General features: G+C 37.0%; 1 protein-coding gene across 6 annotated transcripts; it reads right to left on the reverse strand.

The window, feature by feature from the left end:
• Nucleotides 1-846: 846 nt before the first annotated feature.
• LOC149187891 (heat shock protein 90-5, chloroplastic-like) lies at nucleotides 847-15,425 on the reverse strand. 6 transcript variants are annotated; one of them, XR_016255793.1, is made up of 9 exons: nucleotides 14,845-15,419; nucleotides 9,173-9,372; nucleotides 8,294-8,393; nucleotides 7,783-7,860; nucleotides 7,130-7,381; nucleotides 6,930-7,032; nucleotides 1,593-1,679; nucleotides 1,407-1,499; nucleotides 847-1,235 (listed from the first exon to the last, which is right to left on the reverse strand). XR_016255793.1 is itself a non-coding variant. In XM_089411485.1 (8 exons), the coding sequence occupies exons 3-7, from the start codon at nucleotides 8,348-8,350 to the stop codon at nucleotides 1,432-1,434; spliced, it is 558 nt and encodes a 185-aa protein (XP_089267611.1). In that variant the 5' UTR covers nucleotides 8,351-8,393; nucleotides 9,173-9,372; nucleotides 14,845-15,422; the 3' UTR covers nucleotides 847-1,235; nucleotides 1,407-1,431. The 6 variants fall into 6 exon arrangements, 5 of the variants coding, with proteins under 5 accessions (XP_089267611.1, XP_089267614.1, XP_089267612.1 ...); XM_089411485.1 differs by lacking the exon at nucleotides 1,593-1,679 and having other exon boundaries at nucleotides 14,845-15,422; XM_089411488.1 differs by lacking the exons at nucleotides 1,593-1,679; nucleotides 8,294-8,393 and having other exon boundaries at nucleotides 14,845-15,420.
• Nucleotides 15,426-25,899: the final 10,474 nt, after the last annotated feature.

The following is a 25,899-nucleotide window of genomic DNA, read 5'->3' on the forward strand; positions in this document are numbered from 1 at the left end:
TATGCCCATTTTTGCACCATTTTTTGTGTCTACTTATGTGTCCAATGTTGCACCATTATTTACGCCCACTTTTTCATCCAATTTTGTATTTTTTTTGTGTCTAGTTTTACATCATTTTCACCATCCAAATTTGCATCTTTTTTTGCCTCATTTTGTGTCCACATTTGTATATAATTTTGTGTCTAAGTTTGAGCCTAAATTTGCATCTGATTATGCATCATTTTTTACATCCAATATGGCATCCTTGGTTTCACCTTTTTTCAGCTCCATTTTGCATCTTGTTTTATGTCTTTTCTTACATCCTTTCTTTTTCCTTTTTTGCGCCCAAGTTTGCATCCCAAATTTAAACCATTATTTGCATCATCATTTGGCATCTTAATTTGTAACATTTTTTGCTTCTTTTTAGCACTCAACTTTGCATCTTATTTTACATCTAGTTGTATATTTTTCTTTACATATATGACCGCCTTTATAGATTCATTTTACTAATTTCAATTGCATAGTGAAATATATCATAGTTTCTAGATATCATTAAAGAAGATATCACAATTCAAAATCATTTGTAAAGAAATTTAAGGGAAATTGACAACATCCATCCAAGAAAATAACAATGTCATCATATACAATGATTCATTGACAATTTTCAACACATGTATAAAATAGCAACATAATACTAATAAGATCAGTATTATATTTAATCAAAACAACTAAAATTCAAATATGATTAACAGATCAAAATATTTCATGAATATAATTATTCTATGATAAATTAACAACATACATCCAAAGATGGTAATATCACCATACATTATAATTCTCTATCAAAATAATGATGATACTTTCCAATATATAAATCAAATAAAAATATAATAATAATAATATCATCATCATATTTAATCAAATCAAACTCATCGTATGATTATCACATCAAAATGTTTCATTGATATAGGGTAAATTCACAACACCCATCTAAACATAACAATGTCATTCTACACAATAATTTCTTCATCAAAAACAATGCATGTGCATGCCTAGCTACCACCGCCAAGATCATCCTCATGATCATCTTGACCATCCTTATTAGTCTCTTCCACATCATCACCAACACCACAACTGTCATCATCATCTCCTCCTTCACCACCATCATCCTCATCCTCATCATCTCCTGATATATGTTGAGCATAGTTTGGATCATCATCGTGATCATCGTCTTGGCAATCATTACCTATAGTATTCTGGCAAAAAAATCAATATTACATGTTAGTATTAATTACATAACACAACGCATATTTTTGTTATACAATGCTAACCATAAAATGAGGTAAGATATAATATCTAATAGTACTAAAAAATAAAATGAAAATACAGTTCAAAAGTATATTGGAAATCCAACTAAGATTACATACCATAGAGTCCATCCAAACAACAAATTCAACCCATCTCTTTTGCTGCAGTGCCTCCTTTTCCAAATGATTTGGAGGTCTTCCATATTTTAGTTCCTGCCATTCAGTAAATAGGGAGAAATTAGATAACAATGACTTTCTTCTAGTACAAATTTTATTAAAAAAATATCAAATGTTTAATATACTTACAAAGGTTGTTATCAGTGCTTTTAAACCTTTCTGGCCACTACGATGAGTGACTTTTGTCTTGGTTAACCTCGCCTTGGATGCCTTGTCCTTAAACATAAACCAATTCAATTTATTTTCACACAAATACACGTTTAAGATACTTATAAGTATTAATACATTCTAAATAATGTTTAATGAAAAATTCAATCCCTGAATGCTTTCATCGCGGACCTTTCTTTGTGCATCCAACTTCTCATATGATTTTACAAGTTCTTTCCATAATTTAAAAGGTATGTCAAATGGTCTTTGTTTCAGTGTTTGATCTTGAGGCATTTTTTTAATTTTTCTTGTTTGGTTGCAACGAAACCTCTTACAGTTGAGCAACATTTGCAATTTTATCTTCTTAACCGACCAACCAGTACCAAATTCATTCTCTATGTCCTGTACCACCATCTTTTTTAGGTAACTGAGCACAAAGGAGTCATAGAGGTAATAAGGAAAACTTCCATGAGTCATTTCAATAGTTACACAAAACCAGATGCGACGAGGGAGACAAAGATAAAAGAAATTCCACTCTACAAGCTATTACCTACGAAAATTTCACAACTGAAATTCTATTGCGGCAACCAAAATTAATTCTTCTAATTGTTAATCACTTTAGTAGTTTATTGCTACGGTAACAACGAATTAATCACACTGCAATCTTCACAAAATTAAACATTGTGGAAGATAAACTGGAAACTGAGAAAATACTAACATACACAATTATAACATCGTTATTTTTCGACAAAAGTCCCCAGAAAAACCCAACTTGGGAAAACCGGTGCAGCAGCGGAAGGTTTTTATTATTAAGCAACAGTGAGAAATTTCGAGTACAACTCGATGTTGAAATTTGCTAATGCTACAAAGAAAAATGTTGGTAAAAATATTGTGAGGAAATTTTTTCATCCCCACAAGCAATCCTGGCTCAATCAAGCCAATCGAACTAGCTCTCCAACGCCTCTGCACAGGCCCTACACCAACTCTACGCATGCCTGAAACTTGCTGGCCTGGAACTACCTCCGATTAGTTTCTAACTGATTGTCATTGGTCTGGAAGCCTCTGGCTTGGCCCTTTGGAATTTCTTTCGGCCACTAGCACTTGCAACGACCCTTCCTCTAGCTAAATTGAATTTCCCTCTAGAGACGTATGCGCAGCACTTGTGTCATCCTCTCTGTGGCTATCTCTGTGTCTCTGCAAGCTACTCTCAGGATCTATAAAGTTTCCTCCGAACTCACTGTCTTTACCTCTCTCTGTCCCTGCTTCCCTTCTTTGACTCGAACTCTACTAGCAAACAATTGTTGCTCTCTAGAAAGTCAAACTACCCAAGGAAATCAATCTCAAGTGTATTCCTCCATTTACCCATCGACTTCTTCCTATAATCTCTAGTTGGGACTCCAATGGCCAAGATTAAAACTTAATCAATGACTAAGATTATTTCCTAGTCGATCAATGTGAGTTTCTAGAAAAATCTCACCTTCCTGAATTAATTACTGTTAATTAATCATTTTCCCTAAGACTTAGGAAAAATTTAATTACTGATTAATTAACTTAATTAAGGCACTTCTAGGTGGATTTTCCTAAAACTTTTTCTGGGTTATGGAGTCCTAGTGTTTCTTAGCCTCTCTGACAACTTCAGAGACTAGAACACCATCTGATGCTACAAAAACTAACATTACCCACCAAAGTGGGTGCCCCTATAGGAGAAAAAAATTCTCCCAATCTTCACATCCATCCGACCAACCATGTAGCCACTAATAGCCACCACTAGCTGACAATCTGACATTGTATCCCCACCACTTGCATTAGTCATATACATTCTCACCCATCCAACGAAAACACATGAGCGAAGGTTTGCTTCCAATCAAAGGCTAATTTATTCATTTTGCAATTTGGTGCTTATTCTTGTTTGTATTTGGGCATTTTATATGTGTTGTAGGATGACCTGGAAGAAAGAGGGGATTTGACTGTGATCTTGTTCCCTCACCTTAAATGGGGGGGGGGGGTTAATCTTTGATCTTAGTCCAATGGGGCCTCCCCTAATGGCCCAATGGGTATAGGTGGGGTTGATTGAGATAACATTGTTCCATTTATCCCTATTCCATACTTTCCACTTTTCATCTTACATTACAAGCCCATGTTCCACCTCCATTCTTCAAGTTCCATTGACCCTTAGTTTTCTGAGATTTGACACCCATACATCTACATACCTAGGTTGGGCCCGAAACTTTACCCTAAGAGGTTGATGTAGCTAAAAGAAAAAGAAAGAGCATATCATGGCCACAAAATAAAATAAAAAGAATATCAAAATGCCAACCCTCAAATGATAATTCTAGGAACCGCAGAGTGATATTGATGGATATTTGAGGGAAAACATTCAAATAATGATTTTTAAAGGCTTTTACACCACACTTGCCACCCAAAAGCCTCAACGCATGCCACATGGAGCTCATTTATTGGATGACACCAGCCTTTTGAGGCCTCACTGCTCACACATGTGGGCTCTCATTTGCTTTATTGTCTAAGCTATATGGGTTGACTTGTAACCCAATGCATCATTATGATTTTACTTGCCTTTTAGGGGCTTTTAGACTAAAAATTATACTTGTCCTCTTGATATAAATAAAGGAAAGGATTTTTTCATTTTTCATCATCATCACTTGTGAATTCAGCGTCTCTACTTGAGAATTTGAGCCTCTTTTCCTATTGGATAGATGTGATCTATGGAGAATACTTTGTATTGGAGCTATATTCTTGTCTTTGGAGAAGTTGCCTTGGATCAATGATTGGATTGTACATGCATATTGTCTTGCAAGTGCTCTTTTATTGAAAAAAATTGATTTCATGTCTAATATATAGAATAAATCAGTGATCTAGATTAAATATTGTGCCTTAATTTTGTTTAGTATCAACTTTGTGGATGCTAATTCATATTATTGCATGCATTACTCATTGTATGATATGTGAATGGAAAGCCCCTTGGTGATCTTACATTAGCTCTCCCAAGTGAATTTTGGTCCCACATAAAGAAAATACTTAGGGTTATGATGTTAGGGCATCAAAATATCCTTACTCCTTTACAAGTTTTAGCCAACCTAATGAATCCATACACTCCATCAACACTAGGACTAGGCATCGCCCATCCTTATTTGGTGATAAAGTCAATTTTCATCCATTAAGTTTACTTTCTCTCTCTTACCTATCTTGGTCCTCTGAATGGCCAAGCAACCAACTAGGGCTCTCAGTGACAAGGAGAGGGAATTTTGGTCATGGAAAGTCTAAACATCGAGGGTTGAGTGGTTGCCACAAAATCATTCCCCTTGGTGGGCATTCATTCTATTTTTATGAATAATCTCCCTTACCCTAGATATTTTCCCTAGTGTAAACCCTATTTTAGTTATAGCTTCAACTTGGGGGCCTCTTGAGGGTTTCGTGTGCCTTAACCTTGTTGGAATATGTTGTAGGAAGCCCTTTCTTGGCATCTTGACCTTTAGTCATCCCAACTCTCAACCTAAAAAAATCAAACCCTAGGTCTTATGTTGCCCTAATTTGGCCTTTTCAAGGAAAGCGAACTTCTTCCTCTTGATGCCTTATGCCTAAATTGTGCCTTTCCCTTGGAGGCCTCTTTGTCACCTTACACCTCCAAGCTTAGAACACCTATTAGGTGACTTATTATATATAGGGACTCCTCCCATTGGTGAAAATCCATAATGAGCAGGGAGTTTTGGTTGTGGTGACAATGGGCCGCCACACTATTGTTGTCACTTAGTCTAGTGCATTCCTTGTAGGGTACCCCTCTCCAAGACCTGATAGATTTTGCGGCAACACAAACAAAAGAGGTTAAAATACAAAAGAGGCTGCAAAGGCAAAGACCACTGCCTGCCATTGTCATTGGCCTAGCACAGTCTCCAAAAATTTTAGAGATAGTTGTACAAGGATAATAATAAAGGTTGTGATGCCTCTGAAGAGGGATTGAGTGCATGAAGTATAATAGAGGTGTTAAATAGTATACTCCATGGAGGAAGAGAGTGCTCAGACACACAACAAATCGATAGTATTAGTAATTATATGCATATCAATAACAACAACATATTTCTCCCTGTAATACCTATGAATGTTCCTACTGAGAGCCAGATGCTTGAATGTGCATTGAGAGGCCAAGAGGGGGAATATCAGTGATCAATATGTGTGCATGAGGATATGATATGTGTATTAGAGAAAAGAAAGAAATATTTCTGAGTGAAACTGTGTTTGTATTTGTGTGAAAGCAAGCCTCTTCATTGGTCAGAACAGCTAGGGATAGGATGTGTAAATGATGTATGTTCATATGATAGAGGTTCTGCATGTATGTGTATGCCTTGGTTATGTACTGACCAACCATTGCAGGTTTGTTGCTGAGGACATGGTACAAGGTCCCAGCAATGAAGAATGTTGCACTGGACACCAAGGACTCTTACACAACCTTTGTCTGCAGGTAAGAATAAATTATGCTGCAAGAAATAGTGAGCCATTGGTGCCCAAAGAGGACATGAAGATACCTGTGAGCATGTGATGTGGGCATGCAAGCACACAAAAGAAAAGATAAAACCAAGCTCACTTCTTTTGAAGTTCAATATTTTTCATAACACGTACTCAATCAGACAAAACATAGGACTTAGACCATATGAATAAATGTGGACAAGAAAAAAAAAAAAGATTTAAAATAAAAAAGACAGCAATTTTGTTCTAAAAATATCCAATCCAGACATGCATGCATGTTCTCTTTGAAAATATAAAAAAGACAGCAATTATGTACTCAAAACATCCAATCTAGACATGCATGTCTATTCTCCTCTGAAAATAATAGATCTACTTGCAAGCAAAATTAATGATCACTCGAAAGCAGAGGATGAAAATTATAATAATAATCTAATTTTAAGATGTATGAAACCCCCTTGTTTGTGGGACAAGTGACCCATCTCCATGCAGTGATTTGACTGCTAAAGTCTACTGAGGTGTACATACTCTAACCCCCTGTGGTTTGACTTTGAACTAGTGACCTCTTACAAGGAAGCACATGTTATCAACTATTAGGCGCACTCAAGATGTACAAAACATAGTTTTCTCTGATGTCAGAAATGAAATTGACAAATTTTGCTTCATTTAGGGTCATGTTTCTTCTGCAACTGTTGGTCAGAGAGTTGCTCTTATTCATGGATAATTTTCTACCACATTCATTGGCATGCTTCTTCAGAATGAGACAGACTGTATAGAACTTCCCAGACTCTAGTTATTGTGTTCCATCATCAAGTATATCAATACAACATACAAATTACTTACCTAGGTCCAGGTCTTCTTTTCTAATATCAACAAATTTTTTGTCTTTGTATGTCTGAAGATTTTTAATAGCGACCTCATCAATTGGGTCTACGAGATAGAGGACCTGTAAAGCAACACAGTACAATGCAGTTGTCACTTTGTATGTACTATCAAGGTACATGAAATATATAAGTCATTTATGTGGAAAAGTAAAATCATACCTCAATATCCTTCTGAAATTTTTTTTCCAAAAATGGTGCACTCCTGGCACTTTTAATGCTATCTGAAGCAATATAAAAAATACCATTTTGTTTTTCAGTCATGTTTTCAATATAATAATCCAAGCTAATCATCTCCTCATGCATGGATGAGAAGAATCGTAAAAGAGGAGCAATCCGTTTATGATTATTTGAGTCTTCGATACAGCCCAATTTGATATACTTTCCAAAGTTCTCCCAGAAGTTCTTGTAATCCTGCATTAATAATCCAAAATAATGTAAATTCCTTTTACAGAAGCTTCAAAATGCATTCGCTCAATCAACATCAAAGAATATGACAAAAGACAATGCAATAATACTTCAGTTTCATTAAGCTGACAAGAATCAATCAACATTACTGTCACAAAACATGATTTCCATTTCTGAGAAGAAAGTTCAAGAACATAAAGATGTAAGGAATCTATAAACAACTCAAATTATGGCATAGATATTAACTGGATTCTACTAATCTATGAAACATAACTCCATTCAAATAGATAGTGTTTAATGAGAACCTCACATTGAATTTAAGGTGGAAAGTAGGATAGCATAACAATATTTCTTGGGCCATGACACGGTTAATAACTTTCCTCTAAATTTACAGGTTGTGGACTTACATCTTTATTCTCACTTTGCACAATGCCCTGAATCATATCAAATGTCTTCTGTACAAGACGCATCTTCATTATACGAACCTGACATGCACATTCAAGGATTTAGTCACAACTAAACTTAATTAGACAAATGTTCAACCGAAATGCCATTGCATCAAACATTTACTACTGCTAAAGACATGAAAGCAAATAATCACAATATCTTGTAGTTAGACTCGTTGAAACTTCAAATGGCATATGACTTGATGTAACAGCAATATAAAATCCCTACCTAGCTCCAGAACAAAACATTTACCATCTACAACTAAATCAAACATAAAGACACAATCCATATTTTTCTTCTTTAAACCCACGAAATACTTGGAAACCAAAATATTTCCAACATAGAAGCTCATATTAATGCTTGCATATCAATATTATTCAAAAAAGTACCAACTAAACTGCATATTAAATCTTATAATTTAACGTCATACAATGGCATATTTGAAAAGGAAGGTGTGAATGAGGAACTTACAATGCGGCTTTCTTGAAGGATCTCCCTGGAGACATTAAGATTCAAGAAGAAGATCATTTGAATCGAAAACACCTTTAACAAAGCTCAGCTAGCGTGGAAACTACATACAGGTAGAACATATTTTGTTCAACATAAGCACCAGATACCCTCAAATGAGACTATAATTTTTGGAGGAAACATTCCAGGAGTGAAGTAGTTGCAAAAAAGACAATCAATACAACTTACCAATTCACCATTAAAGTCATCAGAAATAAAAACACGCTTGACATATAGACGAATGCTCTTAGTCTTTGGATGCATTATATCCTCAGTGCTTAGGGGAGCCATACCAGGGATGTAAAGGACACTTCTAAACTCTACTTCACCCTGAATTCAGACAGTATGGGGCAATTTGTTGTAATAATCTTTCATACACCGATTACGTGAACCAAAAGGAGAAATTTTCTTTATTAAAGATCTCTATACATCTATCCAAAAGGCCATACCTCCGTTGTGAAGTGAGTGTATGTCAAAGGATCTAGAAATTCATTGAATGCCTTCTTGTAAAACTCATTGTACTCTTCTGATGCAACCTCTTTGGGATTACACATCTAGAACATGAAAGTTAGAAAGACATAAGGCTAAGCCCCAGAGGAACAACTAGAGATTGACATGGGCCATGCTTCTGCTATATATAAAGGATTCAGGCATGCAATATTAAAATGAAATAAAACAGAATTTTGAGTTCATAATTAGCCAGAAAATATATGAAATGGTTGTTTAGAATAAGATAACACCCAATGCATCCACAGGGTCTTCTGGTAGCAATAAGCCCAACATTTTTCCCTGGTGGTGCATCCCAACGTACAGTACTAGCATGACCAATACGTTGATGATTACCTCCACCATGAGGATGCCCAACTCGATTCATCGCCACGCCACGAACCTTGGGCCAACAGTTTCTTTTGACCCTGTATTTGTGGTATGCATTGTGAGCCTTAAGCATTGGTTTTTTTGTTCTTCCACCTCCATCAACTTGACCAATCATAGCTGTACAACCACTTGACACAATCTTCTTAGCTCCAGAGGGAATCTTCACCCTGAAAAATGAGACAATTAGAGTTATCCCTCCCGTCATATAACAAAATTGAAATTCAACATAGAACCGAGATTCAACATACAATCTGAAAATAAGACCCCAAGTGACCTGTAAAGTGTGATTAACATGTTTCCTATAAATTTTAAGAATCATTAAAATAATTATTTTTTCTTTCTAATATTCCCATTCAGATAACATAGATCTATGGAATCATGATAAAAGTTAAGCAGTCCCACTCCTCATTCTCATGTTTCCACTACCAAATATTCTAGCTTAAAGTCATTTAAATAAATCTGTTGATGTTGACTATGTTGTTTTTTCTATTCATGGTGTTATAAGGTAAGACAAAGCACCACATCAGATCATGTTCTCTTATTTTGAACTCCATTTTTCTTACATGCCACCTTGCATATCTGTTATTCATCAAGATTATGGGCATGGCACTTCCAATAAGGTTATGTAAGCTGATTCTTCTATTACTCATGTAAATGTTCTTCTAACTGGTTAAATGTATGTGTAAAGCTAAGATAGGGCTTTATTTGACCTTTTCCTATTGCTCATTTTTCTTGCAGTGTTTACTCCACGATCTATTTGAAAAAATAATATGTATCAGCATATTTGTGGAGTCAATTCTTGGCTATGTGGCTGACTAGTCATAATCTAATCCATCAAAGTCACCCAAGGATTGTTCTTGGCCCCATCCACATGAAATGGTTCCTTGCAGAGTCAAATAGCCCACAAGGAGCACATGTCAAAAGCAAGATTCAAACCTAGGTGGAGAATACAACTTCTAAACATCCTAGCTAAAGCTTGTTAACTTGTTTGAAGCTTGTGATTATGCTTTCACACATAGAAAACATGTTACATTATGCATCAAAAAGCAGCAAAACCAAAGACAAACAAATACACAATGTAAAACTTAACTCCAAAACACATGTTTCATGTAAACTTGGTAAAATAAAATCAACAATTTGTTCAATTTTTAAATAATGCTATAATTTCTTCTTCTTAATTTGTTGTTATTCATTCTAATTATAGGGTAGGACACCATGTATTGGACTTGTATTTTTCCCAAGGTATATTTGGTTCCTTCCACTAAACACACTCGACTTGTTTACGATGGTTCTATTTGATACTATTTTAGATAATGACTTTTTTATATGAATTCTTCTCATTTAACTTATTTTTTACCTTACACGTTATTCTGATGTTGATTGGGCAGGCAGTATGGTGGATCACAAAAGCACTTCTGGGTGTTGTTTCTCTTTGGGTTCTACTTCGATGTCTTAGATGAGCAGGAAGCAGAAGTCGGTTGCTTTGAGCACTGCTGAGGCCGAATACGTAGCTATGAGTATGGCCTCATGTGAAGTTGTCTAGTTGGGGAAGCTCTTCAGTGAGTTGCTTGGACACGTGCTGGATACCACCGTGACCTCTCCCTATAGAGAAACCATTTCTGCTTTTGCTACATTGGATAAGATACTTATGAAGACGTTCTTCGACTCCTTACAAGTTGTTTGTTTATTTCTAGGATTCTCAACCATGAGGCCAATCCCCTTCTCTAGGGTTTTCATGCATCATTATGGTTTGAGTGCTTGGGGTTATTTTAATTGGTTTAATCAAGCCTCCATATGGATAAGCTTCCAAACTAGCTTTCCAAACCTTCTCCTTATTACAATGCCTAAGTATTTGTATTAATAAAGATTACAACTAGTTAGCTAAATAATTATGTCTCTAAGAGTATTCTTAATTTTAGCTGACTTTTAACTCAGGATTTGTTCCTACAATGGAAATTTTTGTCACTTATTATCTTTATAAAATAACCCTATAAGAAAGAATTTTAATCCCTTACTTCTGTTGGAAATTATCAGTACATAAGAACTCTTTTATAAAGTGATATTGACCCTACTGTTAAAATCTTTTCTCGTTTAAATTATTACAGGACTTTTTCCTTCCCTTAGTGGGATTCTTGCCATTTTATCATTGTATTAGGTTGAAGACATTGTATATATTTCATGCCAGACGAAATAAAATTTGTGCGATGTTTCTTACAATACATGCCCTTATGCATGATCGAATGCCATATTACTCGTTTCTTTTCTTTTTAAATTATCAACCCATTATAATCGTTTCTTCTTCTTAGTAGTAAGAAATATGGGTAATATGTGGTAATGCATCTCTTCGGATATTTTGTACTATTTATTTTTCATGTTCTATTATCTATATTGTTATTCATTAAATCTCTTCACTCTAGAATATTTATTTATCTAAAGAGATATTTTAGACTTGTTTAGAACATGTGTTTATTTGTAATTATTAAGTTCATTCTCAAAAAAGGGAACATGTATTTATTTGTAATTATTAAGTTCATTCTCAAAAAAGGGCAAACTGACTGGTAAATTTTCACAGATGAACAGAGGGCGAAAATAATTGAGAAAAGAAAAATGATCACCAAGAAACGTAAAAAAGAGTAAAATGATAATATATTATTTTCATAGAATCAACATAAAACATAATATAATACGAAAATTGTTGTTGGACGTGTTGCTAGCTTTTTCGTTGTCACTGATTTCCAGCGAAACAACTGATGGAATGATGGGCAGATATGGCTGCACAGGCAGCAGAATCATGGGCAGTAGATATAGATAGTCGAGCTTCAGTCGACATAGTTTACAGGGAGCCATGGGTAGAAGTGGAGGCATCAACTGTAGAGGAACCACCGGATAAAAGGCATCGTTGAAGGCAGAGGCATCAATTCCTTATCTGTTTTTGAATTCTTGGACATAAATATCTTAAACCATGTTTTCATCAAATATATCAGCATAAATTTTTTATAAAAGAACCTTGAAAAATAGATGAATACCATGACAAATTTTTTGTCAAATATATCAAAATTTAAGATAATATAAAAATATCTTCACAAAAAACTGTTAAAAGGTTGAAGACTCAAAAGAAAATTTAGTTCATGTGTCAAAAGTTAAACTAATTTAATAGACTATTCAGAAATACTCTGAAAATTAGAAAGCAATGGATTATGAAATTTAAAGAACTCATCAAAACCGAGAAGTACACCCAATACTATTAGAAATCACGAATGTAATTATTATTATTTTCCTGAAATCGAATGTACCTAAAATTCCCCAGCCGAACCTTCTTTACTCAATCGTAGGTGCAGGGCACAAACATTGTGATCCATTGGCAAAACGTAGCACCCATACACAATTTCTGAATCCCTTTGGTGGAACACGTCTATGCATCATTGATAGTTTTTTACCACTTGGAACTGCAATAATGTTGGTTAAAAATTTATTCCTTAAAAGAAAGGAATTATAATGTTCGATTAAATTTAAATTGAATTTAAGTTAAATAAGAAATAAAAGGGGCAAACTTTCATATTATATGACCCTTCAATCAAGGAGATGTCGGATAAATTGGTGCTTTCTGGTCAACTTTTTGATAGGGTTTTCAATTAGAAGCCCTATTCTAATTTAAAGAGGGAAGCTTCACCCTGTTAGTGCTTTTAGAAGCCCAGAGGTTTCGACAACCCATATTCTGTTAATGTTTCCAGGTCTTGGAATCTTTCTGGGCTTCGACGTTATCTTTGTCCTTCTAAATCCACTTAGTTTTTTTTTGGGTTTGTGTGGCTGAAAGTTTGAAAGCTTCCCTTTACCTAAAGCTTCGATATTCCTTCCTCATCCTTTTGGGCATTTGAACTCCATATGGTCATGCTCACAAAATTCTCTGATACTGCAGTTTATCAGGATGCCTCTTTTCTCTGAGGAAAAGAGTAATTCTTGATGATAGGCTTTCTTCGTTTAGATCAATGTTTGCACATATCTAGAAAAGGAATTCAACTTGTGTTCCAACTTCCATCGTTATCCTAGTTGGCTTAATAAAGCCAACTGGTTAGAAGAACGTCATCCTTACAATTCGAAAGTTCTAAGGAAAGGGTGGTACTACAATCTGATTCAGACTAGAGTGTTTATGGGTACATCCAATTTTGGATCAAATATCCAATACTGCATAAGAGTCCTGGCCTACCGAGGTCCTTTTGCCATCTTATATTTGAGAAGGATGCAAAAATCGCTAAGACAACAAATATTTCATGCAAGGGAAAGCTCGATCTCCCTGGCTTTTGAGCTTAAACAATGTCTTTGGTAATTTGAACCCCCCCAGCCTCTGACAGCTTAAAATAATATATGTTCTGAAATTTGAAACCGAGGTATTCAAATCTGATCCCAACTAGAGAGCGTATGGACAAATCATTCTCAAATCAAACCCAATGATCCAATACTAAAACGAGAGCCCCTCCTTACAGAGGAACCACGAACCTTTGAAATCCATTTTGAGAAGCATGTGGATGTTTTTGATCCATAAATTTGGCCAATAAGGGAAATCGCAATCCCTCCCGATAGCTTCCAAGTTATGTTTTTGCAAAACCGCCGAGGTATTTTCCGATGGTAAATACACATACTTCCCTCGGTCTAGATAAGGGTTCATCTATATGCTTAATATTAATACAGATTTTTGGCGCCTGTGTCGATTCTCTAAAACTACAGACCTTTGAAAATCCATTTTGAGAAGGATGTAGAAATTTTTAATCCATAAATTTGTCTCATTTTGAGAAGGATGTAGAAATTTTTAATACATAAATTGGCTCAATAGAGAAATTTGAACCCTTCCCTATAGCTTCCAAATTATGTTTTTGCAAAGCCGCTGAGTTATTTTCGGAGGGGAAATACCCATACTTGCTTCGGTCTAGATAAGGTCCAAGGACTCATCTATCTTCATAAGATTAATACAGATTTCTGGCACCTGTGTTGATTTCTTGAAAAAGCTAGACCTGGATGGGTCCTGGCCTAGGATTCCTGACAGCTTTGCTTAAAATAAAAGCCATCAGCCCCTCCCCCGATTCAACCTCAGTAAATATCCTCCTGAAAGATACAGGAAAATCCATCACACCGCCGCTCTTTTCTTCTACCACTGCACTGCCTCTGTCGGAAACTTATGAATTTAGTATCAAGATAAAGCTAGTGTCAACATTATTAGGCCCCTTGAAATATAGATCGATGTTTCTAACTTTCGATTTGCTCACACATATTCTCGTACATACCTCCTTAATCCCAAATTCCACCTTCTTGTGCACTTTGTTACATTAATGGTCATACCACTCCTTACTGTCTAACACTTGCCGAGTAATTGGTGGTTATAGATTTATGTATAATAGGATTGAAAAGGCGAAATGAATGGCCCTAACATGGTCTATTTTATCTGAAAATAGGGTTTCTAGGGAAATAGGCGTGGTCTATTCTATCTAAGAATAGTGTTTCCAGGATTTTTCATTCTTTGAAATAGAATAGGATTTTTAAGATTTTCATATAAAAGTAAAAATGATGAACAAATTCTTTAAAATAGAATACAACTTCTAGGATTTTCTTCTTTTAAATTAGAATAGGGCTCTAGAGGGAAGCTTCACCTTGGTAGTGTCGTTATCAATATTGTGGCTGACGACGATGTCTTAGTCTCCAAAGCCCTAGCAAACGAACCCCAATTGCCGATATTCTGTTCCATGTTGCAGACATGGCTCCCTCCAAAATAGATCTCAAAGGCAACAAGTTACCCACAGTCAAAATGGCCTTCTTTCCGCAATAAACAAACTGTCCCGTGTAAATACCTTCGGTAACTAATAAGAGCTTTTTTTTTATGCTTGTAATGGAATGGGTGCCCGAAGGTCACTTTGCAGAGGGGAGCGTTGCGGCCAGGGTCATGCATTACGTCCGTGAAAATTACCCTAATGTACCCATTATGCTTGCCATAGTCGAGGCTTCCCAAATGTGCAGGTCTCTTCCTATGATGGGTGTGGAATCTGAGCATGGAACCTGCTCCTTTTCTCTGTGCACGAATAGCGCGACCCATGTTTGCAGACCAGAGCAGATCACTACACACAGAGTTTGGATCTATTGTGCCTCCGAAACTGGAAATAACAGATATGGCTATACATACAACCTATAGGTTTACAGGAATAATTTATTGTGTGCCTATAAGGAAATTCGGTTGAGAGATTATGCTATATCCACATGGTTAAACCCTTGGCCGCTAAAGCCAAAATAAATGGCCGCCTGATAGCAAAATGTGAGTTGTGAAGTCAAAAAATTCTATGTGTAATGAAAATTAATTGAAATTTTAAAAATATATTTATATTAAAGAAATTTTATATATTTAATATTTAATTATTAAATTTAATAATTTAAATTTTTAATAGGTTTATATAAGATGAAATTTTATATCTTTTCAATATTTCATATTTAGATTTACATTAAAGTTTCAAATTTTGAAAATAAAATAATTTTTTGGAGGGAGGAGTGAAATATGTTTTTTTTTGGTGAATTGTAATTTTAAAATTGTTTATATTTGTCAAAATTAATATAAATTATTTAAATTTAAAAATTAATGGAAAGAAATGAGCAAAAGCAATGGTTGTTATAGAAAGAAAACCACATATTTGTTAACCTTTAAGATGTATGATGTTGAATTTTGTTCGAATTGAAAATTTCTTATTCAAATTTTTACCTTATCGTATGGAATTCGAATCTGAATGGTAACTATGGTTTAAAGCAATGCGATTGAAGAGGTTTTGTCTGTATCCAGCGATTGTTTGACACAAATTCCATGATTCTGTTGAGGGCCCCGAAATCGGGTCAACAACAAGGGGGATACCCACCCGGTCGGGAACCTGGTTGGCGGCTCCGTGCCCGTTTGGTGTAGCGGGTCCGACTGGGGGTAATGGGACCAATTTCCCAATGTGAGGGGTGTGTGTGTGTGTAGAGTTTGATGGTATTGATCTAGGGGTATTTTAAGCTAATTTAATTCTAACTTCTAAACTAACTCTATGCTATTGTAATCTAATGACAAACAATACATCTAATCTACGCTAACCCGGGATATTTTTCTTCTATTATGCAATCTAAAAAGATTTCGAACAATAGCTGGTAATAAAGATCATTCAGCTATCATAAGAATAGAAATCCATTAAGATAAACCATCTTGCATAAAAAGTTAGGCAAAACAGTTGTGAACAACATATCGCATAATTAGTTATTCATATGTCAAGCACAAATAAATGACTCCGCCGTACAGAAGTGCCAAATGGTAATACACACATTCATACATCAACATATAAAGAACTCAGCTGCATATCACTTTAGGAATATAAGCAGAAATTAGTCAAGAGATAAAAGTACCATTTATGACTGATTTCACTAATAAACTTCAAGCAACAACGATTTATTTCTACTTGTTCTAATATCTGCTAAGAGTACAGAAGTGCAACATCAGTGACAGACATTAAAATGCAAACATAAATAAATCTCGATCCATCCATTCATCAAAAACCCCCTCCGAGGGTGCAAAAGTGCATGTTCTGAGGACAAGTTTTTTGACAGATTTCCGGACCCTTCTCCAAATGCCATGAGAAGGGTTAAATACTACTAACTAATTAATCTTAATTACACAAATTTAGGGAACGGCTTCAAATGAACGCCCTTTTACTAAAAGCAAATTTATTTCTAAAAATCAAATCTAATTTCTAACCGTTTCTGTATCTGCTCCTTAGTGCTGTAAGCAATGCGTTGTTCGCCCTGAAAGAGTCGGTTGGTTGTCCTTTCCTTTTGTTCGAGCTTGATAATTAGAAATGACAAGAGCTGGCACCTCTTTCTGACAGACTAGAAGATATTTTCGAAAACCTTTCTCTAGCTGGGTGTATTCGCTGTGCGTACACTTAGTACAACCCAGGTTCCTTTCAAACTGATTTTGTTGTTGCTATTTCGATTTCCGGTCGTGCGAATGACTCAATGACTTAGGAGTCGTGCTGTATGGACAACCCCCTGTATCGAGAATTGCTTCCGTTCTTTGTTCCAGGCTTTTCTGGACCGTCCTCCTTCCTTTGCGTTTCTCCTTTTGCTTTACCCAGTCTGAGCTTCAAGATCTTTTGCAAACACGCTGCTTTTGTGTGCCTTTGACTCTGAGTCTTAGATAGTCTATTTTCATCAGCGCCTGTTGGGTGATACTCTGGAATCCGCGGTCCTGCTGCATGCGGCATCCATTTGCGGAGGCATCTTCTCTCTGTTACCCCATTGGCGCTTTCCTCTTTTCCTTAGATGTTTCCTGCATATAGATTTATATCAGTTGCCTGTCTTGCAGTTTACGCAAAGAAGAAGAGAAATGACGAAAAGATTGACATGAAAGCATTAAGTTCTAATGAATGCATAATTCTGACACTCATCATGATTTGACTCTTCGAAAAACGCGATACAATCATTCTTGGATACTGAAGCATGCGATCATTAATTTCCCTTAAGGTGCGCGCTCAATTTTGGGTTTACCGTTTATGTCGGAGAATTCCTGCGATGAGCCCTTTCTGCGATTGGAATCACAGTATCGAGGACTGCGACGTCATTAAGTGTTATCGCAAACTGTCAATATCGCAGATCGCAGTTTTGTATGATCGCAGATCGCAAGATCGCAAGATTTTCGCTTTATCACTCTGTGCTGCTTATGTGACATTACGACGTGCGACGTCGCATATCGGCCGTCAGCGATTCCTTAGGTTTTCCCTTTTTGAGCACTTTTAATGCACGCGATGCGATGGGTTCTCGCGTCGCTCTTTTTCAGTGTATTTATGTGCTTTGGGAAAACGCTTGTCTCTACCTTTGCGACGCGATATAGCTCTTAGGGAGTTAATACAAAATATTTTTTAAACAAAATATTTTTTTGGATTTTTTGGTTAAGGGTCCCCCTTTGCTTGATGTTATTACTAATATCAAACAAAGAGGGTGGTTGTTGGTGACCACAACAATGGTGATTCACTGTGAAGAAACAGTTATCTCTGCTTTTCTATTGACCGTTCACTTCCGAAACAGCAAAATTTTTATATGTCTAAATTTTGTTATGGACAGATAGAGTAGATTACCCCTCACCTCGTCAATGATACTTTGTCTCAACCTTTTTTATATCCCAATTGCTTGCTTCCTCAGGCTTTTTCTTGCATTCGCACCAGACATTACTTGGTCTTGATTAAAGATAAAATAAGGTCTTTTCTGCGTACTGGTTTAAAAGTATGCTCATTTGTCGTAGGTAGAGCCTCTGCTGCCTGCAAGCGTTCATAGCCTCGACAGGGTTACCATGTTATCCAGCAATGATCCTTTTTCCTGCTTGAGGTTACTCGCAACATTCCAGAAAAATCCTTTTTTGACACACTTTTCCTTTTTTAATTCTCTAAAGAACAATGTCTTGGTTTGGTGGCCAAATTATGACACAGTCATTCACTTGATTTACACTTTTGCTGAACAAGCCGGCTCGTGATGAGACCTCTTGTCTTTTGATTGCAACAATCTTAAGTCGTTGCCCTGTTTTGATAGACAGTATTGGCAAAGTCAGCAAGTTATAATATCTGTGATCATGATAAGCCGACTCGTGATGAGACCTCTTATTCTTTGAGATATAGTGTTTTCCTTGGATTGTTTCTCTGAATGCTGCAATTTCCTTTTAGCAGGGAGGAAGTCATTGTTTTTCCTTAAGAAAGCTCTGGACGACAATAATAGAGTTTTTGAAAACAACAGTTTTGCAGAGAATACTTATTTTATTATTGATGATACCTTTCATTGTGCTGATACAAAACAATTCTTTACCAAAGGTTGCTTTCGTCAAAGTTTTTTAGAGGTTGAAACTAGCATCGTAATCAAGGTGAAGTTAACTCTATTTGTCAATAATAAAATTCAGATTTTTAAAAAATTTTGCTATTTGTACAAGCGAAATCAAAATCTGATAGAGAATTGGCGTGCTCTTTCATGAATCCTTTTAAATGATCATTTACAACCGGTTTTATTCATAAAAAGAAAAGAAAAAAAAACAAAACAAAATAAAAACTAAAAATTAAATCTATCCTACAAAAATTAGAAGAATTCTCTTCTATGGAAAATATATTTTGAGAATTTGTCCATTCACAGGCAGAGAATCTCTCCTGCCTGTTAAATCCTGCAACACAAAAGTCGATGGGCCTATGACCTCTACAATCTGAAAAGGACCAAGCCACAGCTTCTGGAATTTCGTATGTTTGCCCTTTTCTTCATGAGCCTTATCCCATTTTAAAACTAAATCTCCCATCTAAAAGTTTTTTCTGGTCATTATGTTTGAGTCAAAAGAGGATTTTATTAGCGCTTGGTGATGAGCATGGGTTTTCCTAGCTTGTTCTCGTTGTTCTTCTAGTTTGGTTATTTCCATTTGTCTTAATTGTAAGGAAGAAGTAGGTACTTCATCGATGTATTTAACTAAAGACAAAGAGGGAATGACTAGGTGAGTAGGAAGAACTGCTTCTCTCCCATAAACTAAATTAAAGGGAGAAGTGCCGATAGAAGCTTTCTTTGTAATTCTATCTGCCCATAAGGCATTTACCAGCGCTTTGTGCCAATTCTTTTGGTTTTGGTCGACTGTCTTTTTAATAATCCTAATTCGGTTCTTGTTTGTTGATTCGGCCAACTCGTTACCTTGCGGATAGTAGTTGGCAGAATACTTCAGTTTGAACCCTCTTTTGAGCGCAAACTCAGTCATTGCATTTCCAGAAAAATATGATGCATTATCAAACATTAAGGTCGTTGGCAATCCAAACCTAGTGATGATAAACTGATCTATGAATTCAATAATGTTTTTAGAATTAGTTGTCTTGAGAGGAACTGCTTCTACCCATTTGGTAAAATAGTCAGTTGCCGTGAGGATATACCTATGCTGTTTAGAAGAGTGAGGAACGATCTCACCTATTATGTCCAGGCCCCATTGACTGAACGGTTGCTCAATGTTAACTGGCTGCAGTGGCATGGATGACTTCTTTTGTTTCCCTGCAGCAGTCTGGCAGACTTGGCATTTCCTTACGTAGTTGTATGAGTCTTTGAACAGCGTGGGCTAGTAATATCCTACACGCAAGATTTTATGGGCGGTGGCTTCTCCAGCATAGTGTCCACCTACTGGTCCATCGTGAAGTTCCCGCAAAACCTTTTCGGCTTCAGTTTTCTCAAGACATCTAAGAAGCACATAATCGTAATTTCTTTTAAACAGAAAATCATTTATGAGCTGGTATTGTTTAGCTTTCAATCTCAGGGCTCTCTTCTTGGTGTGATCCAGGTGAAATGGAGCATACCCGTCCTTAAGAAAATAAATGGTGTTAGCATATAATGATTCTGCGTCATTTAGGCTTACCTCATACGTGTGTACCTCTTCAGACGAGTTCTCAGGAGTTTGTGATGCTCCAGCTAACATCTTGCAGAAGCCTTGACCTCTCACGATGTGTGCTGGTTTGATCTCAAGATCGTACTCTTGTAAGGCAGTGATCCAATTCGCTCTCTTTTCGCCCACGTCCTTCCGTATCAGGAGGTTTCTTACCGCTGGGAATGGTACTATGACTTTGGTATGGGCTTTTAGCAAGAAAGGTCTGAAATATTTGATCGCTTTGAAAACGGCATATGCCTGTTTCTCTACGTCTGAGTAATTAAGTTCAGCACCTTGTAAGTTCGAGCTAAAGAATGCGATTGGAGCTTCCGCCTTTTCTTGATTCGCTTGAGTTAAAATCACAGCATAAGATTTCTCTGAGGCAAACGTGTATAAGACAAAAGGTTCTGAAAAATTTGGGGTTGCTAAAGATGGAGCGTTGATGATAGCTTGTTTGATTAAGTTGAATGCTTCGTGCTCATCTAGACCCCATTTGAAGTTTGAATTGTTTTTTATCATATTTTGTAAGGGAGAAATAATATGTGAAAAATCCGGGACAAATCTTTTGACAAAATTGATCTGTCCAAGGAAGGATTGCATGGTCTTTTTGTTATGGGGCATGGATATCTCGGAAATTTCTTTGATTCTGTCAGGTTCAATGTGAATACCAGATTTTGACACTATGAATCCTAGCAATTTCCCTTCACTTAATGCGAAAAAAGATTTCTTCGGGTTAAGTGAGATCCCATACCTTAAACATCTTTGAAAGATTTGTTTCAGATCTTTGAGGTGGTCGCTTCGGTTCTTGGAGTACACTGTTATATCGTCCAGGTAAATCACTACCGATTTGTTGACTAACCCTTTTAAACGCGATATCCATGGCTCTCTGAAAGGTAGCTCCGGCATTGATAAGACCAAATGGCATCTTCCGATATGCATAAGTGCCCCTTTGGTTCGGAACGTAGTCTTTAACTGGTCATCGGGATGCACCAGTACTTGATTGTATCCTGAAAATCCATCCAGGAAAGACATTAATTTTGAGCCTGCTACTGCCTGCAATATTTGTTCCATAGGTGGGAGGGGAAAGTTATCTTTCTGACAGGCTTTGTTGAGATTTCGGAAATCGATACAGATTCTAATGTCTCCGTTTTTCTTCCTAGCGAGTACCATATTGGATACCCATTCGGAATGCCTGACGGGGAAAATTATTCTGGCTCTCAACAACTTATTAAGCTCAGTTTTTATCTGATTTTCTAAGTTAGGGTGTATTTTTCTGAGCTTCTGCTGGACAGGTTTTTCATTGTCAATCATAGGGATAGTATGCTGAATGATAGAGGTGTTGTAAGTCTTCAGCTCATCGTAATTCCAGGAAAAAACGTTTTTGTACTATCTTAGAAGATGGATATATGCTGATTTCTCTTCAGGGGCTAGGCCGTGGCCTAGGTTAACGTTTGTGGCTTCTGATCGGTCCCTAGGTTTACTAATTCATAGTTCAGGGTAGAACTGTAAAGTTTAGCATTAGCGGACCTTTTAAACTGACTTTTCAAATCATATAAATCTTCTAACTTGACCACTGATTTCGGTATAGCATTGTCAGTGCTACTTTGTTGTATTTGGTGATCATGACAGTCTTCGTCGATTATCTAGTTTGAGTAGGATCCTTCAGAAGTAAGGAAATTTACGATGTCAGGATCGTCGTTGAATACTCTCCAATTGGTGATGTTGTCAGGGATGGATGGTCTAAAGATTAATTCTATTGAAAACCTATCAGGACTAAAATCTTCGGAAGGAATAAGTCTAGAGGCTACGTTAGCTAACAGGTCTGCGCTCGCGTTTTGAATCCTTGGAATTGACGAGATGTTGAATGCTATGAAATGTGAAGTGAGATCTTGAACTAATGATTGATAGTGCTTTAAATGACTTGACAGGCAATGTATGGTGTTACGTACCTGTTTTACGACGATCTCAGAATCTCCAAAGACTTGAAGATACTTAACGTTCAATCCGATTGCTTTGTATAGGCCTTGAACCAAGGCTTCGTACTCCGCTGTGTTGTTCGTGCAATCGAACTCAAGTCTGCATGTGAGCATAATCTTGTTCCCGTCCGGGCTAATCAGAACGCATCCTGCTCCTGCTGCCCTCATTGGATTTAGACCCGTCAAAATATAATTTCCAAAATAAAGATGTATTTACAGAATTATCTAAAAAACTAAAACATTTTGAGTCATCAGTTTGGGAGAAATTTTCAACTTGGGATAAAACTGAATTCTCTAAGTAAGGTGAAATATGAGCATTGAAATTTCTGAGGAAAGAATCTACTGCGTAATTGCCTACAATGCTGCTATTGTATGTTATGGCTTCATTTTCTCCTTCCAGTTCTGTCACTATGTATTTTTGGCGCAACTCTCGTTCAACCTTTATCTGATTTGGTTTACCATTGTACGGTAACCACATGTGTGACCAGTCGGTTGAGAAATATCCGTGGAGTTTCTCCGACCAATCCCTGCTTAGAATCAAACCATAGAACTCAGGGATATCAGCTGCTAGAATGTCGATAACCTGACACACTTTTGGGTTAGACGAAAATCTTATGGTCACCTGATTAAGTTCACCAATCACTTCGACTTGGGATCGATCAAGTTGAACTATACGTACTGCAGATTTTTGAGGTTGCACATTCAATTTGGCACATATTGACCTGGGTAAAATATTCGTTGAAGCACCAAAATCGACCAAGAAATTGTGCACGTTTTTATTGAAGATTTCATATGTGAGAAGAAAAGGAGGAGTATGGGATCTTGATCTTCCTCCAATCAAGGCGATGTCATTTGGATCGATCTTATTGATCGCGTTGGTTGGAGGCCTTCCCAGATTGTGGGAAGCTACAGCTGTAGGTAAAGATGTAGTAGGCACAGCATGTAATTCTTTCATCATTATTTTCTGCTGGTGTTTCAATTTACTCAATTCATAAAGAGTGATGTTAGCCCTAGTCTTCTTCATGTCATCAATGATGTTATACTCCATTTCATCCGACACTATCAGTGTTCTTGATGGAGGTGCTTGATCAGATTGGACTGGGCTAAACTGGGTCGCTTTAGCGGTTGTTTTCTTTGTTGCGACCTTATCTTTTGCTGCAGGGCTTGCACCCTTTTGTTTTGGGGTAGTTTGGGGAGGATCAAGTTGATTTCTGCTTCTCATGGTAACCGGAAATGCTTCTTGATCCTCTTCTTGTGGGAGGATGAAATCCCACATTCCTTGTAGTTCCACCACTTCTTCATCGTCGATCTGTGCTTCGATGGTATTCTCTTCTTCTTCTTCTTCAGATTCAACGTTTGAGACAGCGTTGGGTGGCTTCATCTCCATGGGAGGGTTTCTTTTAAAAGTCCTGAAAGGCTTTCTTGAAGACGTTTCTGCTACTTGTTTCCTTATATCAATCATCTCATTGGACATGGCCTTTAATACTTTTTGTAATCCTTCCATATCGAAAGGATCTTTCGTTTGCTTCTTCTTGGTGTCTTCTTTGAAAGAGATCTTCTTAGATTTACGTTCTTCAATTGCAGATCTCTTTTCAAGGGCTACTACGCGTTTTTCAACTGCTAACGCCTCTGTTAAGTTTTCAACTAAGGTTGTCTTGCTTGCCCTATCTACGAAGATAGCCAAGTTAGATGGTAAGGCCGTGATGTACCATTCACATCTTACTTCCTCGCTGGGTTGTGAAGCAGCGGGGATTTTGTTGAGGATCTTATTGAACCGTAAGTTAAAGTCTTTAATGGGTTCTCTAGCCTCAACCTTAAGATTAGATAGGTCATTGATAAATGTCGCCGTGGATCTGTCATCACCAAACTTGGTGAGGAACTGACTTTGAAAAATGTCCCAGCTTTTGATGGATCCGGAAGGTAATGAAAAGTACCACGACCCGACTGTTCCTTGCATTGTATAAGGGAAAAGCCGGACAACAGCGTCTTCGTTAGTAACTCCGTTGAGATTAACAGAAAGCATGAAATTATTGATATGTTCTTCGGCTAGCATGCCTACTTCTGGATTGAATTTAGGCAGCCATTTCTCAGGATGGGCCAGTATAGGGCTCAGGGGTGGAGGCATTAAAACTGCCCCAGGGTTGTTCCATGGAGACTGGGCCATCGTTGAGCTGCTAGTTAATGGAAGTGCAGAAGATGATCTCTGATGTTGAGAAGATGGATATATTATGATGTTCGATGATCGAAGAGGAAGGGTTGTGGAAGATGGATGAGTGATCTGGGGTGAAGATGTGAGTGGCTGACTTCGCGGTGAGGGAGTTGAAATGGACGAGGTAGATGAAAGAGTCTCTCTGTCAGACTCTGGAAGTGCTTTCCTTGCTCTTTTCCTAGTGGGGAGAGGGATTTCAGTTGGCTGAATGCCAAACTTTTCACTCTTCAATCTGGTCAGGGGATGAGCAGGATTGTACTGCGAAGTCACGCTGCCTTTAGATTTATCAGACCTCTGAGTAAAAATAGAGAATCCCTGGAGTTTACGAATTAAAGTTTGAAGTTCAGGGGGATCAATGATAAGTTGGTCTGATATATTAGAGTGTGTAGCAGTGGTGGATGCCTGAGCGACTTCTAGCTCCGAGTTTAATCGTACCGGAGAAGTCGGGGGAGTTGGTGAGGGTGATTTGCTCTCAGAATGGTATTTAGATTTTGATTTATGTGCCATTCATAGCTCTGGCCCTCCTTCTAGCACCATATATGTTGAGGGCCCCGAAATTGGGTCAACAACAAGGGGGATACCCACCCGATCGGGAACCTAGTTGGCGGCTCCGTGGCCGTTTGGTGTAGCGGGTCCGACTGGGGGTAATGGGACTAGTTTCCCAATGTGAGGGGTGTGTGTGTGTAGAGTTTGATGGTATTGATCTAGGGGTATTTTAAGCTAATTTAATTCTAAATTCTAAACTAACTCTATGCTATTGTAATCTAATGACAAACAATACATCTAATCTACGCTAACCCGGGGTATTTTTCTTCTATTATGTGATCTAAAAAGATTTCGAACAATAGCTGGTAATAAAGATCATTCAGCTATCATAAGAATAGAAATCCATTAAGATAAACCATCTTGCATAAAAAGTTAGGCAAAACAGTTGTGAACAACATATCGCATAATTAGTTATTCATATGTCAAGCACAAATAAATGACTCCACCGTACAGAAGTGCCAAATGGTAATACACACATTCATACATCAACATATAAAGAACTCAGCTGCATATCACTTTAGGAATATAAGCAGAAATTAGTCAA

Source organism: Pinus tabuliformis, chromosome 3_1 (assembly GCF_031772625.1).
Source record: "Pinus tabuliformis cultivar Carrire ecotype Pingquan chromosome 3_1, CPIR1, whole genome shotgun sequence".
Lineage (NCBI taxonomy): Eukaryota > Viridiplantae > Streptophyta > Pinopsida > Pinales > Pinaceae > Pinus > Pinus tabuliformis.